The sequence below is a fragment of the Rhinichthys klamathensis genome, unplaced genomic scaffold (assembly GCF_029890125.1).
Source record: "Rhinichthys klamathensis goyatoka isolate OS25496 unplaced genomic scaffold, OSU_Roscu_1.1 h1tg000722l_1, whole genome shotgun sequence".
Taxonomy (NCBI): Eukaryota; Metazoa; Chordata; class Actinopteri; order Cypriniformes; family Leuciscidae; genus Rhinichthys; species Rhinichthys klamathensis.
Window position 1 is genome coordinate 383,118 of NW_026607137.1, and position 24,060 is coordinate 407,177.

At 42.8% G+C, this 24,060-nt stretch overlaps 1 protein-coding gene across 1 annotated transcript in view; it reads left to right on the forward strand.

The window, feature by feature from the left end:
- LOC130077182 (collagen alpha-1(XXV) chain) overlaps positions 1-24,060 on the forward strand; it is a 295,172-nt gene that overhangs the window by 194,226 nt on the left and 76,886 nt on the right. The window contains exons 6-8 of the mRNA XM_056242326.1: positions 8,400-8,426; positions 17,673-17,717; positions 19,175-19,201. Coding sequence (XP_056098301.1) covers positions 8,400-8,426; positions 17,673-17,717; positions 19,175-19,201 — 99 coding nt within the window. The remainder of the gene's footprint in view (positions 1-8,399; positions 8,427-17,672; positions 17,718-19,174; positions 19,202-24,060) is intronic.

The following is a 24,060-nucleotide window of genomic DNA, read 5'->3' on the forward strand; positions in this document are numbered from 1 at the left end:
GTCAGACATAGTCGACGTCGACTGAATGGGATCACGCTAGGGAGCCAGTCATCTTCGAGTACTATTGAACGAGGCAATGGAATTTGGCGTGCGTGACTTACATCACACACTCCGCCCCCATGGCACGGGTATAAATACAGAAGTGGATGCACGCACTAGTTGCCTTTCGCTTCGGAGCTGATCGTTTGATGTCTCTGAAGAGTGCTGTTGTTTACAACGAGCGAGTGTGTCGGTGTTCTCCTGGAAGACTCTCCCAGTGCTGGTGGTTTCTACAGCGCGAGTGCAGTGGTGATCGCGAGCTTTGAGCTCTCAACTGCTGTTTTAACAGCAACAAATTTCTATATGTTTGTGTATGTTGATGGCTGGTTAGAGGGTGGAAAAGTGAGTGCTTCACTGTTTCAGTTCACTGTTCAGTGTTGCCGCGGTCATTCCCCTGTGTGCTCCGGCACTGGTGATGGGTCCTATTTCCTGAAAGAGAAACACGGGTGCGTTTGCATCTTTTTCAAGATGTCATTCCACCTGTGCATTTCTGGATGCGGTCGTTCCCTGTTCCTCTCTGACGGTCAAAATTGTTGCATCACGTGTTTGGTCTTACAGCACGCTGAAGCAGCTTTTGTGGACGGTTCATGTTCCCATGTCGCGGTGTTGAGATCGAGACTCGCCTTCGTCCGAGAAGCTGGAGTCCCCATTACCATGCCCCACCCCCGGGTGCCGTGTGGGATGGGTGATTTGAGGATAGAGATGGATGTCTCGCCCGTTAACCATTCCCTGTGGGCTACTCACTCCTCCATCACACTGCAGCCGAAGGAATTCCTGTTGAATGTGCTGGTCCCTCTGTAATGGACCTATCAGCCGTTTCAATTGGGGTTCCCCCAGAGGATAAGATGTCGATAGCAGCATCAGAGGGTGAGCTGGCCTCTGAAGATGACGACTTGGCTGCATTATCTCCCTCTGGGAGTGTAACGTTGCCCAAGCCAGATCCAGAAATGTCAGCTATGCTGAAACGGGTGGAATTCTCCACCGTGTCCCGCTCAGTCTGGGTTGGAGGATTGGTATCTCGGTGAGGGCCGCGCTGGTTCTCAGCTTGCTTCCCCAGTGTCTTTCTTTCCCGAAGTGCATGGAGAGCTTACCAGGTTGTGGATAGCACCTTTCTCTGCCATAAATTGCCTGAATAGCTTTTCCCCCTCACTACCCTTGATGGAGGAGCGGTGAAGGGTTGCGAGGCTATCCCTCCAGTGGAGCGGTCTGTCGCAACACAGGTGCACCTGTGTCCGACGGCCGCTGTCTTTTGGGGGGATCCTCATCTCCCCCCTAAGGCCTGTGATTTCTCGTTCATTCCGACGGGCAGAGCTTACAAAGCCTGTGGGCAAGCCGCCGCCTCTTGCGTGCCAGGGCGCTGCTACAGGTTGTAGCGTCTGGACCAATCAGACACACACAAATTATTAATTATATTTAATGAATAATCCAGCAAACTCACTCTCCCAACAATGGTCTATGAAACTTCCCCAAATGAAGCTAACACACTGGCAGAACTCGGTGTCCTGTTACAGGACACAGTAAAACTGATAAGAGTTTGCGACCCCAAATGGAATGGGCAGGGAATTGTGACTCTCACTTAATTCTTGCTGAGAAGGAGAAATGAACCCTTTTAATCCAATATATTCTCTCTATATAACCATGTGTCAAATGTATTAACATGTATCTAATTTTCTATCTCATGATTTTCCTTCTATGTGGTTTGGCCTATGTCTTCGTTTTCTCTTCTAAACTATTTTGGTCTGAAACATCACTTGCGTTCTATGGTTAACTAAAATCATACGTATGTGTAGCATGTTTAGTCTCTATAAACTCCAATCTTCGTCCCCCATTTGTTAATTTACATTACATTTTGCTAATACCAATCAATAATAATAAACAAACAAACAAACAATCAAATTACATGTTCAAATGCCTGCTTGAAAAAGGGTCGTAAAAAAAATTCCCCTCAAAATGAGGCTTGCTCCACCTTAGAAGTGGAACCTATTCGTTGAAAGAATCTTCTCTCCGTGAGGAGATCCCGAATGTTTTCGATCACTTCAATGTTTTCCTCCTCTGTATTGATGAACATCATGATACAGTAAATGGGTGAAAATCCTTGGGAAGCACGATTTGATCGTCAGGTTCCGTAAAAACCTGATCGTAAAAAGAGGTTTTTAACCTCAATGGGACTTTCCTGGTTAAATAAAGGTTAAATAAAAAAATAAATAAAAAGGTTCCTGAGGGGAGCAAGAAGAATAATAACACCTTGCGTTACCGTCTCTCTTTACCCTCTTGGGATTATCTCTGGTGCTACTGCACTCAGAGACCTCCCCTGAGCCTCTTCAGGTAGTGAGTTAAAAGTCCTGTTCTTAAAGAAACAGTTATCCTGCTTGCTTGGTCTCTACTAGAGGGTAGGGACTTGCTTACATTTTGGTCAGCGAATCGTGCCTGGAGTTCGGGCCGGCTTTCTCTCACGAAATCTGAGACCCCGGCCTGGATATTGCCCAAGGTTCCTACCTCTCCTACGGGACCAGGTGGTGAGCCTGCAAGTGCTGCCCCGGAGGAGGCAGACCTAGCCCGGGCTTTTCTCTGTTCCGTCCAGTTCATTTTGGTTATACGTGCCCAGAATGCAAAGCCTGGACCTCAGACCAGCTCTTGTCTGTTACGGAGACCAGCAGAAGGGAAGGCTGTTTCCAAGCAGAGGTTGGCGTTGGCCCACTACATGTGGTTGCCTTCATCTTGGTGAGAAAGAGGCACCTCCCAAGATGCACGTGCCCACCTGGTTGGTGAGCTCCTCCTAAGTGAGGGTATTGCTCCCTCCTAGGCATTGACACAGAGTGCCTCGCTGAATAGATGTTAAATAGAGTTGGGGGCTTGACATCACCCATCATGTTCGCTAGAGAACTAGCCTATGTGTCGAACCACTGCTTCCCGTGGGCTCCCTTCACATGAAGCCAGTTTCACTGTAAGCCCGGTTCGTAGTGTCGGCTTGCTGCGCCATTCCCCTCCTATGGACTGGATACGTGCGCAATTCTTGCTCCAGTTGAGTTCTCCTTATTAGCCGAACACTGTCGAGTTCCTCCATACCCTTCGGCAACAGACGTGGCGGAACGTCCGAAGCCAGTCCTATCACTCGTATGCACTGGTGGAACCTGTGTTAGGCTGGGTACATATGTTATGATTCCTACGGTGATCCCATATGTGTATTCTTCCACGGTACGGCTCCCTCTGGCGAGCCTGTGTCTTCCCTCGGCAGAGCCTGCTCTGCCGTCATTGTTCGGTTGGTCCTCCCCCCTGTTATAGGCTGGAGTCATCCCAGTGACATTCCATATGTTGTACTGCCCGGTCATCCACCCAGTCCATATGTGTATTCTCCACTTGTTACCTCCCTTCGGGCAGGATGTGGTTTCCGCAGCGTCCCTTCCTTCCATTGATAGGGTAGTGGTCCTGTGGAACAGCAGTGACTTTCTTGGCCTAAGCCCTTCCATCTCCGCCTCAAGTTGCGGAAGGTTCAGGAGGCTTTTGTCCAGGCACTGGAAGGTGGCAGCACTAGTGGCGTTTTCAATTGGGTATCCCATTCAGTCGACATCGACTACGTCTGACGTTCTCGACTGAAAGGGAACGTCCTGGTTGCGTATGCAAGGACGTATTCCCTTTGCCACTACTGATGGACCACCGCTGACTCCGAGTTACGCCGGCTCCTCAGCGAAAAAGCAACTAGTGCGTGCATCCACTTCCGTATTTATACCCGCGCCATTTTGCCCCTGGACAGTCAAAGTCATAGGGCACCCTATCTGATCAACTTTTCATTTGCTTTGGTGGGCGTAGTTGAGGTTCCACTGCCACCAAGCAGACGTTATCATACTAGGTTACTGATGCAATCTCTAATGCCTATGAGGCACGCGGCACTCTACCCAGAATTTGGCATCCTCTAAGGTGCTTTTTAAAGAGGCGCTCTTGCAAGATTTTGTGCTGCGGCAGGCTGGTCCTATCCCCACACATTCATACGATTTTATAGTGTGGATATGGATTCAACTCCTGCCTCCCGAGTCCTCTTGGGTTAATCCATTCCACTAGTCCACTTATGGCCTTGTGGAGCAGGCAATTTCCATTATGGTGGTGTGGGTATTAATGTTTCCATAGCGTCAACACCATGGCACAGCGTCGAAGTTCCCTCAAAAGGGAACATCAGTGGTTATGTAATCCGGTTCCCTGAGAAGGCAACAAGATGCTGCGCCATGGTGTTGACGTTATGGAAACGTTAACACCCACGTTTGTAAAAATTGTTCAAACCTGATAGAGCATTGACCTTTTAGCGCCACTCAACAGGCACTTAATTTTATATGTACAACAAGCAACGTAATAAATGTTTGATTCACATTCATTTGTTTTGGATAAAACTGAACACACTTTTAGCCCCACTGACTGGATATTTCGCTTTGAAAATCCACTGAAACCTGCAAGAAGCAACATATTCAATTCAATTCAATTCAAATTTAATTGTATAGCGCTTTTCACAATACATATTGTTTCAAAGCAGCTTTACAGAAAGGGCATTTCAGAAATGTACATAGAAAAAATACAGTTAGTTAATCATGTATTAATTTAGGGCATAACATATCGCCGGCGTTGAGTCGTCTCTTCACAGACGTCGAGTCGTCTCTTCACAGGCGTTTAGTCATCTCATCGCAGGTGTTGGGGCATCTGAAGTCTCCGTGAGAGGCTGTATACAATCTGGAGCTGACGAACGCTATTTACCTCGGGACTAGCGTCCCGAGATAACAGCAGAAAAGCAGATGGGAAATAATTAGCATAGCTGCTGTTCATAATATTAATGCATTCGATCTGATTCAACAGTAGTATAAAAGGTAAGCATTATGTGAATGCTTGGCTAAAGAGATGCGTCTTTAATCTAGTTTTAAACTAGGACAGCGAGTCTGAGCCTCGAACAATATCAGGAAGGCTATTCCAGAGTTTAGGAGCTAAATGTGAGAACGCCCTCCCTCCTTTAGTGGACTTAGATATCCTAGGAATGACCAGAAGCCTCGAATTTAGTGATCTTAAAGATCACTAAATTCTTTAAGCCTACAATCCATCGCGTGATGGATTGTAGGGCGATAGAAGGTCCATTAAATACACAGGAGCTAGACCATTTAGGGCTTCATAGGTCAGTAGTAATACTTTGTAATTGATACGGAACTTAATAGGTAACCAGTGTAGAGATGATAAAATTGGTGTTATATGATCATATTTTCTTGACCTAGTAAGAACTCTAGCAACTGTAGCTTGTTTATTGAGGATGCAGGACAACCAGCTAATAAAGCATTACAGTAATCTAGTCTCGAGGTCATGAATGCATGAACTAACTTTTCTGCATCAGAAACAGATAGCATGTTACGTAGCTTAGCAATGTTTCTAAGGTGGAAAAAGGCTGTTCTTGTAACATATGAAATATGATTTTCGAAAGACAAGTTGCGGTCTAGTAGCCTGACTTCGTCATACTCATATTCTAGTCAGAATGTGAGTCTGATACTGCTCCATAGGGCTTTGATTATGAGGCGTGTCTTAACCGAACCAGGAAAAAAAAAAACTCTGCACTCAAATGCCTTGATTGCAGTTCTCTGTTCGTCTTTTAAAATGAATGCGCTGTCGATTTCTTTTACAACAGACGCGATGGCTGAATCTATACATCTCAATTCTCCAGCTGCAGTCATCTTTGAGGGAAACCAGTTCAACCCAAGCGCTCTTTGATAACGTGATGATTACGTAACTGCAGATCATCTGTCCATCATCGTATAAAGCCCGCCCTGACAATTTGATTGGCCCGACTAATTCTGAACCGATCATAATTACTCCTCAATGGATCGAGTCCAGACCGAACTTCCCGACCAAAAAATTTTGTGGGCGGGGTTCGGGCTGGCATCCAGGCTAGCGGTCTAGTATAACACCCAGGTCTTTTACTGTAGTGGATAAAGTAACAGGACATCCTTCTAAATTAAAGTTGTATTGTAAGAGGTTTTGTGGGTAGTTTTTTGGACCAATAAGTAATACCTCAGTTTTATCTGAATTTAATAGCAGGAAATTACATGTCATCCAGCATTTAATATCTTTAAGACACTCTGTCAATTTAGATAAGTTAGTGTTTTCATCTGGTCGTGATGAAATATATAATTGATTCCATGTTTTCTTATAATATTACCAAGTGGCAGCATATCATTTTTCAGAAATATCGCCACAGGCACATATTTCCAGTGAGCCTGGGTTGCCTTTATTTAGGTATCAGAAACTTGCTCTGAAGACTATAATCATACATACAGGTCAGATAGCTTAAAGTATAAATTTAATGTAAAAAATAAATCAAATAAAATAAAAATCTTTAAAAAGAACTATATTCTATTCAGATATGTTGTTGTAAAAATGACATAGTAATGGCAAAAATGTTAAAGTAATCAATGACAGTATAATAAAAATACACGCATACCGTGCAGCAATTACAATTTCTGCAAAGTTGTTTCTGTGGTACTTGGCAGTAGATTGTGTTCACAGGTCCAGGTTTTAACATTGTTAGATTATTGAATAACATATAATTTGGTATGGCCTTGAAGTATAATAATTCTTTGCGGCTGTAGATGTATAGCAAATTTAAAGATGTACTCAAAAGAACGTCTTCCTAAGAAATAGAGAGATTTGGAAAAAAGAATAGAATAGAACTTGGCCTCATATAAACCATGACAGCAATTGGCAAATACTGGAATAGGACACATTGAAAGATATTAAGGGCCTGTTCGCATAAGATGTATCCTAGTGTTTCATCTGTGCTGTTTTATACTTGCTGGTCTATGTTAACAAGCACTTGATGGGCATCTTTGGCCATGTTTTACAATAAATATATAGTCTAATAATGATTTTTCTGTACTTTTATAATATTGTGATGTTTGAAGTTGACCCAGTCAGTGGTGGTTTGGTTTACTTCCTTCATTATTCCTCTTCAATCAGCAGAGGTTGGCCAAAGTCTACAGACAGTCTTTCAGTTCTCAGCTTCAGATTTTTCTGAGTTGTAAATAAAACAAAGATTATTGGAGTAAGTTTTATATGAAAATACTATTTCAGTTTTTCTACTTCAAATTTTAATATTCAATTCAATTTGTTAACCATTTCTTTGTAATTATTTGTGAAAATTGAGTAAAAATTGTTTCAAAGTAAATCATACACCATTTTTTTTTTTCAGTGTATGTGACAATTTCTCCATCGATTCATCACTTTAATAGATAAATCAATGGAGTGAACATGCTCCCTAAAGCATGGCTTGAACCCTTGCAGGATACACCATGATTCATTAGCATGTTGCAGCAAAGGGGATGAGATTTATTTATTAGACTTTTATTTTTTGAAGTTGCACACTTTGATTAAAGACATCAATGCTCCTGGTGCACAAGGGGTTCTATGGATAAAGCTGTTAGCATTCCCATTCATCTCAGTAGTTTAGCTAGTGTATTCAGCCCTTGAAATACACAACTTGAATTGCTCAGTTCTGAAAACATTTTTCCATACAGAAAATGGTGCCCTGGCAATGTTGTTTAGCTAATGGCACCAAAATAACACACAGTCCCAAACCTTTGACTAACTCTATATTAGATCTCTTTGCTCCAAGCATCACATATAGCAGACAAGTCTAATATTTGATGTTGTTACAAGCCTTCCAAAAAAAAAAAAAAAAAAAAAAAAAAATAAGCATGTGTTTTGGCACTGTGTACAAGGAGGCATGGTGCCCTTTCACAGTTAAGGGGAAAGCCCTGTAGTGTGCTTTTATGCCAATTCTCCACCTCTGTCACCTGGACAAAAATCTGAGGGCAAATCTAGGAATTGCATTGTTCTTGTCTTTTATGGCCTTGTGTGATTATTATTTTACATAACAATGTAATATATAATTTATGGTAATGTTTTTTTGTCCTTAACCGGAGGGAGGTTTGAACAGTAATTTGCTTAAGGCTGGCTCCTTTGCCTTTCAGTGTACAGACGGCAACACATTTTTTGGTCAATGCTTGAATCAATCAGACAAAGAAATGGCTTTTCTTTTTGGACACTTTTCAAAGGCCTGCCATTTTCTTATGCTCAGTTTATTATATATTGAAAAATCACAATGTGGTATGGTAACAAAGAAATACGATTTGGAATATAATCATAAATATCATTTCAATATCAATATCAACACTTTTCATAATTCAGGCCTCATTAAATAGTTACAATAGTGACTTAGCAGAAAAGGTTAGGTTAAAGTACACTGCAGTGCATAAGATTGTTCCATCATATCTAGAATTGCTCTGATTTAGTTGGTTCACTTGGGTGCGTTTTAACTCCTTTTTGTCATTTTCTCTTTCCAGGGACCTGAGGGCCCTCCTGGACAGAAGGTACTGTACAGTTGAAGCTTCTGTTTTACAGATCATGGAAGCCTGTTTCTGCCTAAGAATATCAAATAATTGTGAAAGAAATTTACAATAAGAATTCAACTTCTTTTAAAAAAAATTAATCATTTTATTTAGTATGCATTGGATTTATCAGTGAAAATAAAGACTTTTAGATGGTCACAAAAATTGGTATTTCAAATAATTGTTGTTATTATAAACTTTTTATTAATCAAAAAATCCTGAAAAATCCTGTTTCACGATTTCCATACAATTATTAAAAATGTTAAATATATTAAGCAGTGCAGTTTTAAACGTAGATAATAATAAGAAATTATACTTAAGCACCAAATGAGCATATTAAAATAATTTATGAAGGATCATTTGACACTGAAGACTGAAATAGTGGCTGCCGAAAAATCAGCTTTGCCTCACAGGAATAAACAACATTTTTAAATATATTAAAGGAATAGTTCACCCAAAATTAAAAAAAAAACTAATTAAATATCCTGATTATTTACTCACCCCAAGACCATCCAAAATGTACATGACTTTCTTTCCTTACCCAAAGAGAAATTAAGGTTTGGGAGGAAAATATTTTCTCCATTTAATGCTACTGGTTGGGAATCAGTGTAGTCCATTTTTGATGTTCCCAAATCCATACTTAGGCAGCTTCAAAGGGCTCCTCACGACCCCTGCCGACGATTAAGGGGCTTCTCTAGCAAAACGATCAGTCATTTTTAGATTGTTTTATAGTCAACAAACTGACATAAGAAAACAAAGATTCACTGAATGTTTTCCAGCAAGTGCCAAACCTGTGCTATATACAAGATGCAGAACATACAGTAGAATGGGGATAATGTGGTATTTTGCAGGTACATTAAATTATATGAGGCATCAGGTATGGTCTGGTTCACCCTTTTCCAACCCATCAGACTGTTTCTTTAAACACTTGTCAGGAAAACATCAAGACTGGACTTGTAAAGAGGGTATGCACATGATGTCACTGCGGTTACACCCACTAAGTGGCAGAAAGACTGAGTGGCACCAATAATGTTCAGCTTGAATGCAGCGAAAAAGCATCTAAAATGGTAAAGAGTCGTTGTGTTATTCATTGTAAGTCTTATGCATTGTCTTATTCATTGTATACGTTTTTGTTAGCAACCCTATTCCTGGAAACATGTCAATGTCCATGAACTACTGCTTCTTTGCCAAGTTGTAAGGATCACTGTGAAGTCCAACTGCATTTGATTCATTTGAATCATTTGATTTACTCCCATTTGTTGCAATTTTCCCCTTTAGAGTCAGCCAAGTTGCATGATGTTTTGCCACTAAGTCCAACCGAGAGGGTGTGTTCAGGTGAGAAAGTGACATCGAAAAAACCAAATCGAAGTCAGAGGGACGAGGGACCCCAGTGGAGCTGGAGGGATGATGACCACAGTGAAGTAGGTGGAGCAATGAACTACGGTGGAACCGACGGGTAGAAGGGCTGAGGTGCAATTATAGGCTCAGAAGACTAAGGTGGAGCTGTAAGCCCTGTGAGTTTTGTAAGCCCTGGACTATGGCCTAGAGTCATTCGACTGTGGTGGAATGGCCTGGTCAGGAGACCGTTGTTATGCAGGTGGAGCTGGAGGGCTGAGGAGAGCCAGATCAGGTGAATTAGGTGGAGCCATGAAACTAGGTGGAGCCAGTGGAGGAGGAGGAGGAGCCAAGAAACAGGGCGAAGCCAGCGGAGGAGGCGGGGCCAGAAAACTTGCCAAAGCCAATGAAGGAGGTAAAGCCAGGGAACTGGACAAGACCAGCAGAGGAAGTAAGAGAAGTAAGCAGGGCAGAACCAGCAGATATGGAGGCGGAGTTAAGTAGCCAGATGGAACCAGTGGAAGAGGAAGCCGGACAGGAACCGGCAAAGGAAGCAGCAAAGAAAAAGGAGCTAGGAGCCTGGGCGAACCAACGGAGATGAAGGAGCCAGGAAGCCAGGTGGAGCCTGCAGAGACTAAGGGGCTTGGAATGGACATGGTGACAGGCTCTGACTCCATGACGGCAGGATCTGGTCCTGAAATGGACATGGTGGGCTGGCTTTGGTTCCGTGGCAGGAGTGGGCTCTAAGTTCGTAGCTGGCATGGGCTCTGTCTCTGGGGATGGGGCATCCTCTGGAGGAATTGGCCCTTGAATGCTGGGAGTGGGCACAGAGGGTTTGACTAGCTACAACGCATACTCGTAGAAGTGAGCAACTAGAGTTCCCCAAAGGCATTGTAGGCCAGTTGGTGATCATTGAACACACCTTGAGTGTGTTCTCATTCCAAGGTACCTGATGACAGAAGTCCAAAAAGTCATCCATGAAATCCTCCAGAGGATGTCCCCCTGATATAGTGAGAGGAATTGGTATATTGTTGACAAACATTTCATATGAGCAAAACAAAGTTCTGCTACAGATGAGCTGCAGCTACACTTGCACAGACAAGACACAAGAAATGACACATCCAGATTATAAATTCTGGCAAAGATATTCAGTGCACAAATAAGTGGTGTGGTGAGCAGAGGAGGAGCAGGAGCACACCTGCAAAAGCAAACTAACAAACTCAATCCTTGTTTTTATTGAAACAGAATCCGTAGTAGCAAAAAGTACCACTGGATATGCTTTTTGAATGGAGCTGGAGGTCTAACGAGAGCCGGAGAATTAGGTGGAGCCATGAAACTGTGTGGAATTGGGTGGAATTACAATGTAGATATGGAGTTGCAATGTAGATGTTTTATATATGGGATATGTACGAGCGGCAACCTCCCTGTCTCTCTCTTAAACCAACACGTAAGTGACTTAAACTGCAATTCATCGACTGGCCGCTTGAGGCTGGATGCAAAAGGGAGTCAAATCTGTATCTCCCCCATGTTAAAATGTCCAACTTTGACAGCAGAAAAAAAATGTGTTTACAACCTGGTGCAAAAAGTGGTTTTGGTCTATATAGCTAATGTTGCCCTTCATGACAACTGTGAGGGGGGTGATTTTTTTTTTATAACTCATCCATTTAAATTATATTAATCCTTAAAGTTCTGCATAATTAAGGGCGTGGCCACTTGAGTGACAGGTGTATTACCGCTGCTATCACTACTAGCCGTTTGTCTGCTGTCTGTTAGCGTCACGTTACCTCAGCTAATTCCAGCTACTGAACTTGCCATCTCTGCCGTGTTTGTGCTTTTTTTCGGGATTATTTAATACAATTTAATACACGCATCGGCATTATACCTTCACCCACGCCGTTGGATTCCATCGTTGTCGAGTATCAAGAGAACAACCAGCGCTCTATTTCAGTTGTTTTCCTCTGTGAACATGCACTCATGGATGCCTGACAATTTCATTGCTTTTTGGAGTTTTCAGATTTAAAAACGTCTATAGATATAGAGACCACACTCGTTCTGCGGTACCGTTGCTCTCACGGAACAGATAGATATGCTTATTTTACTTTTTAGTGTTAAATAAAAAGTACCGTCAGATGAAATCCTGCAGGTGTCAGTGCTTTCTCCGTCCATGCAATACATGCACATCCTTGAACGAGCGCTGATTTATAGCACATTTACTTGAACATCTGAGGTAATATCTTTGGTTTGACCCATTTGAGAGATGGCCAAAATCAGAATTTAAAATGGACTGAATAAAGCTCTCTACGAACTTGACGTGTGATGCCGCGCTGACTGACATGTATGCGCATGAATCACTGTCAAAGACACACACATGCTCAGAGCAATATCACTGCATAATACATTTTTAACTAGCAGAATAATACAGCATCACGATACACACAGTCTCACTTTTAGCTATGTCTTTTAACTATTATAGTTTTTCGAAGGGCAAAAACATGAACTTTAAATATTGGCTTTACATCATCAAGTCAGCTGTCACAGCCCTTGCGACGGTACTGAGTAGCATATAGCATTAGCTCCTTAGCCTGAGCAAACTCAATCACGTCGAGCTAGGTGGGCGTGGTTTCAGCAACAGGCACCTCAGCTCCACCCACGTCCCGCCTCTTTGCCCATTTTCTGTTATCCGGCTCCACCCACTTTTAGCTTAAAAAATGCTCTTCAGAAACCTACGGGTGAAGTCACGGACGCTACGTCCATATTTTTTTACAGTCTATGGATATGTAGGGTTGTGAAGGACCCTAATAGGTGAAAGTGCCCACTCACTTTTGCTCAGTCTCGGCCAGAAATAAAATTCTGCTTATGCCACTCGTTGAAGATTTCCAAAAAGTAGTGCACAGTATTACTAAATAGCTCCACTGAATAACTTGAGAATGGCATTTTAAAAAGACACAAAGCAGACCATTAACACACAGCCTTAGGGTCCCACAAGAGGTTATTATAGCAGATGTGCATTGTCTTGACATCAGGTAGCTGCCAGTGTTTTCAAAGTAACCTCATTAAAGCTGTCTGTTTGAGCTGTCAGCAGTCGACAGTCTCCTCAGGACACTAGGGCCGATGACACACTGCTGTGTTAATGACTGCGCTCACCTCCGGGCCTCATTTGGGTGTGCCCCGTGGCAGACCAACAAGACTCAATGTAAACAGTTACTGTTTCGTGTGCATAATAGCATATTTGTAGTATGTCAGAATCACTTCAAGTGGTTTTCTTTGGCAAATCTCTTCACAGGATTTTTTATTATTATTATGTTTTTATAAAAAAAAAAAAAAAGAGAATTCACTGTTTCCAAGCATGCCTAAATCTAGTCTTATTAAAAAAATATTGCATAAAAAACTTTAAGGTCCAGTTATTACGCAAGATGGACTGTTGATGAGAAACATCAACACTCCTAAACAACACATTACAGATTCCACTAATTAGGGTTGTGAATTTAAAAATTGATTCAAATTGTGGAATCGGATACCTAATGCCGAGTTCAGACTGCACGATTTTAGCCCCGATTTTGGCTCGCCGACAGGTTTTGAGAAATCGCCGACAAATGCCCGAAATCACAGGCAAATCGGTGCTCGTTCACACGAGTGACAATCACGCAGTGTGAATGAGCAAAGACGCGATCTGAGAGAATCGCCGACGAGTCGCCGACGCCCGTGAGATATTTGGCATGCTAAATATCTGGACCTGTCGGCGATTCACAATCCTGCTGTGTAAATGTGTTCTGACTGAAAACTACATTGGCGATGACCGACAGCCAATGAGAGAGCAAGATACAGGGAGGAGGAGGGGGAGTTATAGACCAGAATATCAGTATTTTAATAGATAGGCCTATATTTACAATTATATCAAACAGAAACAAAGCACAAACGTTTGCATGACCAGCAGCAACAGCAGGACATTTGCAAAATTATTTATTTACCCCCAACTCTCTTTGCAAAACACAGTCCTTGCTCCCCTCGTCTTCCCAACCATTTCCTGCATAAACTGTTTTCTTTTTCTTTTTCATTTTCGCTACAAATCAGTGCACATACAATTTGTAGGCTATCATTTTTAATAACAAATTCAGTGTCGCGCGAGAACTCCGGTCTCACGCACGCGTGATCTTCCGTTATTTCCTATCACTTCTCGCGTTTGTTTGGTTGTGATTGTGAAACGTAGTTTGCGGACCAGGCAGAAGTTGTCGGCGATTCTTTCTTTTGTAAAGTCATGCAGTGTGAAACCTCCTGTCGCCGATCCATCGTGCAGTGTGAACACAGCAGCAACTAGTCATGCAGTGTGAAAACAACAGTGACCCGATTATTTTGAAGATCGTGCAGTCTGAACTCGGCATAAGGTGTCATGGATGCAAAGCCATCATCAACACCAGACCCTTGAACTCCATCCACTCAATCAGCGTCACCTGAATACTAATCCAGCACACCTGCACCAACTCATCAGCACACAGTACATAAGCAGTCACCTATCACTTCACAAACGTCTGGTATTGTTGTTCACAAAGAGACAATTACTATCCAGCTAAGTGCATTCAACCGATCTTCATTCAGAACACTCACCTGTTGATTCTACTTGATCTCTGCCACCGGTCATAAACCTGTCTGTGAATTGTATTACCTGTGTTGTCTCCTTCTGTCCGCTGACATAAGGTCAGGAATCAAATACTTTTTATAAAGTTAATTTCTATTTCACATATCAATTCCTGTCTGCGCATTTTAATGTGATGTTAAACCAATCAACACAAGACATGAAAGGGAACCCTTTTCTGTGAACACACATCTGTAGTACACCCACAGAAGGCTGCCTCTCAAATAGTGTGTGAATACTGAATTAAGTTCTCTTTCATGTCTTGTGCTTGAATGGACAAATAAACAAAATATGTCAAAATGCCCGTCTTGGCAAGTATGCTCATAAACGCAGTCGGATTTGTCTCAAGTGAACTAAATGGTTGAAAAAGAAAATGTGTATCAGTATACTGGATCCGTGCATTCGGCCTTAAAGTAAAAGCAGTTTAATATTCCTTCTGCTGTCATTAATGTTATGAGCAAACAACAAAGCACAAAGAGAAAATCATTTATATCTTGACTGAATGACTGAAAACTATGCCGTTTTTAAAAAAAATTGATGTATATGAACTTTGTTCAGTTTTTTGTGCAATTGCTAATTTGTTTATTTATTCGTATTTTATTACTGACTGTTTACTTTTGAAATGTATATGAATTAATCATATTAATATATTAGTAGTTTTTGCTGTGGTATTTTTGTTAAAACCATAGGCAAAAGTTAATTGTTTAAGTGTTCTTTATAGGCTGCTGATTTTCATGGTATTTGGCTGCAACGAAATGTGTTGCAAAAAGACACAGAATAAATATGTTTGATATCTAAACGTTTTACTTCATTTTTTTAACCTTATTAGAATCAAAACTGTTAATCAATAAAAATTGCAATCGATAAGCCGAATTGGAAACACACAAATTCAAATGATACCCAACCCTAACACTAAAATAAATTCTAGACATGTCTAGACATGCACACTGAGAGCATGTAAACACAACAGGGTTTTATGTCTGCGTTTACTGTACAGTACATGGTGCTGACTAATCGTCTTTGTCAGCCACTAGACCAGACCTGCTTTTCTGCTGACAGTGTTACATGTTTTATTCAGGCGCTGTTGACTAGGTAAATGACTTCACACTTCTGTGAGTTATAATGCCTAGCAAAACAATTTAACATCCCGGTTAATATTTGTTTTTGTTTTTTGTTATTTGACAGTGTCAGAGAAAAACTAACTAGTAGTTATGCTACTAACTTAAATGTACAGTATGTAATTTTTGGCCACCAGGGGTCGCTAATCTCTTACAATAACAAAGGCGTATATCGATGACGCAAAGCATCAAGCGGAATTATGGATCTTGTCGTCAAGCTGATGGATCTTTTATGGATGAGTGAATACAGTGATATTTTTAACATGACTGTGGTATGAAGTAGGGCGCGATTGCTAATGAGAGACAGATATCAGCGCCACACGCAACGCGAGTCCCGCGGATATAAAGGAATAAGGACATTTCATTCTACCGAACTACACGCAAGTGCTGAATTAATAAGTTACTCACAGGTCAGTTTATTAGACGAATTAAACTTGAGGTAACGCAGCCCTGTTTCAATGGCTCTAACAGTTACACTATCACACTAAACGGCATTTGAGTGTGTTGAATGTTGTTAGTTAGGTTGTTTGTTGGCTGTATGAGACTAGCAGTAGGCCTAAGCTAGATCAACATTAGAATAACATACAGATCATATTCTAACATTTCATCATATTGAACTAAATAACATTGATTAGTTTTATGTACATTTGCTCACCTGTCTAATAAAGTACATGGAACACTCGCGTCTCTGTCAAGTCGAAGTTAGTCGCGGACGTGGAGCTCTCGGCATCTCGAAAGATTTTGATCTTCGTTCTAGTCCTCTTTTTGTCTCAAAGTCTGCTTGCCATGGTCCAAAATGTTTGAACAAAACAACAACAGCGTGAGCGTCCTGCTAAGCATAACCCAGTTGTCCACGTCTGTCGCCATGGTTACAATGGCAGTACGAGCGGAAACCGAGGGTAATGCGGATATGACGCCATTGACTGGCGACTCCTCACCCCTGCTGACACGTCCCGTTTCCTTGGTTAAATTCACAATTTTCTCACGATTTACAAATAGTTGGAAACATTGGGGATATTGTAAGTAATCAACTAAACAAAATATATAACATTGGCCTATTGATTTTTGAATATTTTACTGCAAAAATCCTACATATTGTACCTTTAACTACTTTTTTTCAGAAACTTGGAAATATCTACTTTCTATATCTTAATATCTAATTTATTTAAAATATATGTGACCCGTGCTGGCAAAAGCAGTCGGACTGCGCAGTGGATAATTTCGAGCTACAGGCAAAACAAGTGAAAAAAGGTAGATTTTGAGGTATTCACAAAAATGAGTTCATTAAGCCCTCGTCTAGCGATCCCAATGCTCCAAATTTAACATCTAAAAGTATCTTTATTTGTATGTTTTCTGAGAGGAGTACCATTCCTTTATCCATGATACTCTGGGTGACTGACAGATCCGATGCGTGCGCACAAAGACGCCTCAGACAGCGAGCAATCCCGATACACAAATACACGAATTACAGTATTTCAAAATATCTGTCTTGGCGAGTATTCAAGCAAATATTATTTGTCTTATGTGAGCGTTTGGTTAACTGTTGGGGAAAAAACATCTGATGTGTAACATTATTGTAGGTCTGTGCGGTAGGCTAAAGGTGATGATACACAGGGCAACTTTTTGAGCAATGTTGCTGGGCAATCTTGCCGAGAGATTGTTGCTTGGGCACTTTCTTATTGAAAATGGGCAATACATTTCTATCTGGATACTTTAGATCGGTCGTGGGCCCTGTGTCTCATCTGATTGCCTGTTGACTGCAACATTGCCCAACAACATTGCTCAAAAAGTTGCCCTGTGTATCATTACCTTATATAGGCTGTCTGTCTGTTTCATTATTGTTAATCAAACAATTGTGGTATAATGGAAAACAAAATTTAATATATATTTTGCCTATAGATACGAAATATTTGGTTTTGACTTGGTGTGCCAAATTTGGTGTTATTACCAGGGGTTTTAAGATATTAAGGTTGCTAGGTGATTTTGTTTTGGAACCTTCAGAAAACTTTAAGTCGATTTTTCTCAAAATTGACTTCGCTGATTCTATTGGCTTCAAATAGCGCAGCTCAGTCATTTTTTGTCTGATTACAAAATTTGCAAACACGGGTCACATATCTAAAGACAATTTGTAATTTTCACTTGTAGGGTTCCAATGGGCCACCTGGTTTTCCAGGTATCGATGGAATAAAGGTAAGATAACAGATATCGTTATTTGTTTTACATTTCAATCAAAAACGTATTGTTTTGAATACACAATAAATTTCCTATTTTTGCCTTTATTCGCTTTTACTTTTTAGGAATAACCCATACTTAGTTGGCTGGGGAAAGAATATTGTCAAAATTAATAAAATTGCCTTGTCCTTGTAAAATTGCCTTGTAAAATTAATCATCTGAAACAGAGGAACACAAAGCCAAATGTACCATTTCCGTGAAGTATTACACTAGTATTAGCATTATTATAGTGAAACATTGAGCCAGATTATGAATCTTTTCACTAGAGAGTCATGAGTCATTTCTTTGGTTTAAAGTCTGAACTTGAAGAGTGCATGTTTTGAAATTTGACCAAGGATGCTGGCTGTGAGGCCAAAACTTCTTTCAAAATACATTATAATGATGTATTTCAAATACAGCATAATAAGAAAAAGGTTGTGTTGTAAAAATATTTCCATGTTGCTCATATAGGGGAATGAGGGAAACTGATGTATACCAGCCTTGTAATCTTCTCAAGCATTTAGAAATCCATTAAAACTGAAGGGTGTACGTTAATTGGAAACAGAGTAAGACTGTTTTCCGGTGGAAGCAATACTCACTTTTGAAGTTGAAGTTCTAAATGTTGGATGCCAGGTCTCATGTAATAGATCTCAGATGCACTGCAGTTATAAAACAGTCCAAGGCTCCTTTAAATGCAATCTAGTTCATCATGGAGACAGGTAATTCAGAAAATGTCTTTATTTTAAAAAGTAATCGAGGGGTGTTGGTGGGGGGGGGGGGGGGGATCCTTGTGTAAGAAGTCACATGACTCCTTTTAGAGAGATGGGCTGAATAGGTCTCTGTGTGTTCTGTTATTTGTAGGGAGATATGGGTACGCCAGGATTAGATGGAATCCCTGGCGTCAAGGTTTGTGGCACATGTTGTGCAAGATTTCATCAGATCACGAGATTGATTATAGAAAATATCTATACTAATTACAAGTTCCATTGAGATAATGGCTATTTTTTTTAATCAGTAGATTATCTCATTATCAGAAGTCAAATATCAAATATCATGGCCATATCATTTAATATCATAAAGTGCACATTTGTCATCCTATGTTATTTGATCTATATAAAGTTATATGCCCATGTCCTTAGATGATCTGTTGTGTTTTCAGTGTATGTATTAGGCCTAAAGCTGTTCTGGGAGTGAGTAATGTTTATTTTAAATGGATAAATTCCATGTTCATTACTCCACAGGTCATGTACAATAAGATCTAAGTAAGATGGCATGTACAGTATAGTACAGGGCATCTGTAACATGAGCCTCATATCTTAAATGAAAATTGATTTAACCCCAGATGTGATCTGATTAAGCTGGATTCTTTGGTACACCCTAGTCCTTGAGTTTCTAGCCTTTATATATTTAACGCTGCTTAATTTATTTTCCATCAGGGTGACAGAGGTGAACAGGGTGAGAAGGTAAAACATGGGTTTACTCAAACTGATAATATGTCAGAGTTGTTTTGTTATGCGTGTTTTTTATTTCTGGGGATCAGCATAATTCTGTTGCTTCAATATATGTAAATACATATACATTTTTCATTTATTTCTTTTTTGGTAGAGCAACATAAAAGTAATATTATACCCAAAGCCCTCAGTATTAAAAATCAGTGATTAAGGAATGGAAGAGTAAAACTTTGAAAATGTCTCGGGTTACTTGACCGTAACCCTGTTCCCTGAAAAAGTGGGAACGAGATGCTGCACTTGATTTAAGCGCTATAGGAAAATGTCTTCGTTTGACCAGTTGTGAACACGTGTGGCAAACACGCCAAAGAATTTGGCTTAAATGACCTCTGATTATGACCTCATCGGAATGCGCACGTCAGAGGCTATAAATAGACATGTGGCAGGTGCACTCATCAATTCGTTCCCACTTTTTCAGGGAACAGGGTTAAAGTCAAGTAACCCGAGACGTTCCCTTTCAAAAGGTACTCTCAATGCTGCGATTGATTTAAGTGATATGGGAATGAGAATACCAACGCCACCGCACTGGAAGTGTCTGGACCCCTCAAGTTTGTGTAGTGTGTGCGCACAAACACGAGAAGGGCCTCAGACATGAGCTTGGGAAGTCGACATCTAAGGACATGTGAGCCCGGAGTAACATGAACATCCAAACTATAAAATAGAATAAATGTGTGCGGAGAGGACCAGCCTGCCACATCACAACTTCCTCTTGCTAAAGCCCTGGAGGATGCAAACCCCCTGGTAGAATGAGCCCTGACGCCTAGAGGCGAAGTTTGACCGTGCGCCTTAAAAGCTAGTGCGATGGCATCGCTCATTCACTGTGACATAGTCTGCTTTGTGGCGACCGCCCCCCAGTCACGGCCCCCATACCAAATTAACATCTGCTCTGATTTATGCCACTGGCTAGTGCGGTGGACGTAAATCTAAAGAGCACGAATTGGACACAGAAAGTAAAGTCTCTCCTGCTCCAGCATCAGAAGCATGACCAGTGCTGACTCAAATGGGGTGTCAAATGGGTTGTTGACTAGCCCCTCAAGGACCACGGCTAAGTCCCATGAGGGAACTTTGACTCTGAAGGGAGGCCTCAGTCGCCTAGCTCCACGAATGAAGCGGGCGATCCAAAGGTGTTTCCCCACTGAAACCCCGTCAAACAGAGCGTGGCAAGCTGAAATGGCGGCCACAAATACTCTGAGAGTAGAAGGACGTACCTGCTGACAGCTTTTCCTGCAGAAACTCCAGTATTGAAACAATCTGGCAGTGGACTGGGTCTACACGATGTATAGTGCACCACCTTACAAAGATGTGCCACTTAAGGGCGTACATTCTTCTGGTGGAGGGCGCCCTAGCATTCAGAATGGTCTCTAATACATCCGCTGGAAGTCCAGCATCTCTTAGCCGGTCCCACTCAAGTCCAAACATGAAGATTCCGTAGTTCGGCCGGGGATGGAATATTATCCCCTGCGCCTGAGACAGGAGATCTCGCCTGTACGGTATCGCCCAGGGCTAGCCGTCGAGGTAAGATACTATTTCTGGGAACCAGACTCTGGTCGGCCATCGAGGCACTATCAGCAAGAGGCATGACCCTTGTTGACGGACCTTCACCAGGATTCCTGGGAGCAGAGCGATCGGTGGAAACATGCATGGGCCATGGCGTCCAGACCCAGGGGGGTTAGAGGAGTCAGCGATAAGTAAAGGGGACATTGCGCTGTTTCTTGTGAAGCGAAGAGGTCCACCGTAAAATGGTAAAATCCCCTTGTGTCCCGTCTCGGCAATAAATCTGCTCCCACATTCATGCTTCCGAGAATGTGAATTGCCCTGAGGGAAAGGAACTTGTCCTGAGCCCAAAGCAGAACCTGCTGTGCTAGTTTGTTCAAACTGCGCGAACGCAGTCTGCCCTGGCAATTTATATAAGTGACTACCGCAGTGTTGTCCACACACACCAGGACATGGTAGCCTCTTAACTGGTGGAGGAAGTACTTCAGGGTCAGAAATACAGCCATCAATTCAAGGCAATTGGTGTGCCAATCGAGATGACAGCCTCTCCAGACCCCTTGGGCTGGACGGTCATCTAAGAGTGTACCCCAGCCTGTCAGGGAAGCGTCTGTCGTTAGCATCCTGGAACGGCAAAACACACCTAGAGTGGGACCCAAGGTGAGGAACCAGGGTCTGAGCCAAATAGAAAGGGTACAAAGCCTGCAACACATAACCCTTACCATAAACATGGATTTTAGAAAGGGCACGAAGCACTCTGCCTGTGTCCTTACACTTCCGAAATCCCCTGGCACTGAGCCACAGCTGAAATGATCTCATGTGCAGAAGGCCAAAGGTATCACCATAGACACAGCTGCCATAAGACCTAGAACTCTTTGAACATCATGGAAAGTAATTTCCTGACCTAGCCTAATATAGCTCAGGTGGTTTAAGACGGACTTGACCCGTGCGGGGGACAGCTGTGCCCGCATGGTGACCGAGTTCCATACAACAACCTAAATATGTTGTCCTCTGGGCAGGAGAGAAAACCCTTTTCTTGGCGTTGAATCTCAACCCCAGAGATACAAGATGAGCGAGGATGACATCCGATGTCGAAGCACAAGCTCTTGAGAATGGGTCAACGGAGCCAGAGGTGCATCCATGCATTTTGTGTATGTGCAGGGTGACAAGGCTAGGCTGAATTGAAGAACCTGATATTGGTAAGCTTCGCCCTCAAAAGCAAACCTTAGGAACTTCCTGTGTTGTGGCAGAATTTCTATATGAAAATATGCGTTTTGAGGTCGATTGTGACAAAGCAATTTTTGTGTTGAATTTGAGACACAATCATTTGACTGTCAACATTTTGAACTTGAATGTTCTGAGAAAACGCTTCAGATCACGAAGGTCTAGAATTGGACACCCCATCTTTTTTGGGGACCAGAAAATAGCAGATGTAATAACGATACTCGGTTACTAACGTAACCTCGGTTCTCTCTAGAGAGGGAACGAGTATTGCGTAAGTTTAGCTTACGCTACGGGAAAGATTCATCTTCTCGAGATATTGAAGCCAAAAAATTATCCTTAATTTTGTATTCATTGTCAACGCAGTGCAGCAGCTAGCAGACCTAGAGCAGGCCATCTTGCGTGCTCATTGGCTGCCCTGCTGGCATCTGCTGCAGCCTACCAGTGAGCCCCGCGTGACGTCACGCCCAATGAAGGGCGCTCGCGCCTTCATAGTGTCACAGCCCGCCAGAATGGGCGTGGCTTACCGTATAAAAGAAGGGGCTGTAAGCTGACTTCCCTGGTTTTTCGACGACTGAAGCGAAGTCGCTCGTGGCGCGAGCACGGCCGGTTACGCAATACTAGTTCCCTCTCTAGAGAGAACCGAGGTTACGTTAGTAACCGAGTATCGTTCTCTTACGAGAGGTTCTCTCGTATTGCGTAAGTTTAGCTTACGCTACGGGAACACTTTGTCAACGCCGTGCGCGCCAAGCATCCACCATGAGACCCCCAACTTTCAGGGGAACCCTATGAGTGGAGAAATAAGGTGGCCAGCTACGCGGGCCATCACTTGTACATAAGCACACATAGGGAATACAGAGCAGCGCGCTGGTCTGTATAGGCACATGGCACATACCCTATTTAGTGCAGCTCAACCAGGAGAGCTGAGTCATGTGAGAGTGATCTGAGCAGGAGGTCTGGGCAGAATACACCTCTCCTTTAAACTGACAACAGTTTAGCCTGCAAGGCAGGAACTTCTAGGTTATAAAACCTGACAAAGGTAGACGGGGAGCTCCAGCCCGCCGCTACACATATGTCATGGATAGAAATTCCACTGGACCATGCCCACGAAGAGGCCACGCCTCTCATGGAATGAGCCCTGATGCCCAGAGGGCATTCCAGACCTTTTGACGCGTAAGCGGCTGCTATAGCGTCCACTATCCATCTGGACAGGCTCTGTTTCGAGGAGGCGAGACCTTTGGTGCGCCCACCAAACGAAACAAACAGCTGTTCCGAACGCCTGAATGAGGCGGAGTGCGTAATGTAAAACCTCAGCGCTCTGACAGGGCAGAGGAGGTTCACATCACTTTTGCTGTCAGATGCTGGGAGAGCTGACAACGAGATAACTTGCGCTCTGAACGGAGTGCCCATCACTTTAGGAACGTAGCCATGTCTAGGTCTGAGGATGACTTTAGAGTCATTCGGCCCGAACTCAAGACACGATGCGCTGACAGACAGCGCATGCAGGTCCCCCACACGTTTTACTGACGACAGTGCAGTCAGAAAGACGGTTTTCAGTGATAGATATTTCAACCCCACGGAGTCTAGTGGTTCAAAAGGAAAAGCTTTCAGGGCCTCTATGACCAATGAAAGATCCCACATGGGAACTGACGGGGGGCGCGGCGGGTTCATCCTCCTAGCTCCTCTAAGGAAGCGGATGACCAACTCATGTCTTCCCAATGACTGGCCGTGCGTCGATTCTGCGAACGGTGCCATGGCCGCCACGTATACTTTGAGCGTGGACGGGGACCTTCCCTTATCCAACAGCTCTTGTAGGAAGGAGAGCAGATGCGCCACCCCGCATGTCCACACCCAGACCTCTGTCGGTGCACCATCCAGAGAACACCGACCATTTAGACGCGTAAAGCCTTCTCGTGGAAGGGGCTCTAGACTGCGTGATCGTGTTCATCACTCCTTCTGGCAGGGTAACGAGTACCAGTTGATCAACCATGCGTGCAGAGACCAGCGCTCTGGATGGGGATGCCAGATCGTGCCGCGAGCCTGGGAGAGGAGATCTGCCCTCACCGGAATCGGCCACGGAGCTGTATGTGACAGCCGTGCTA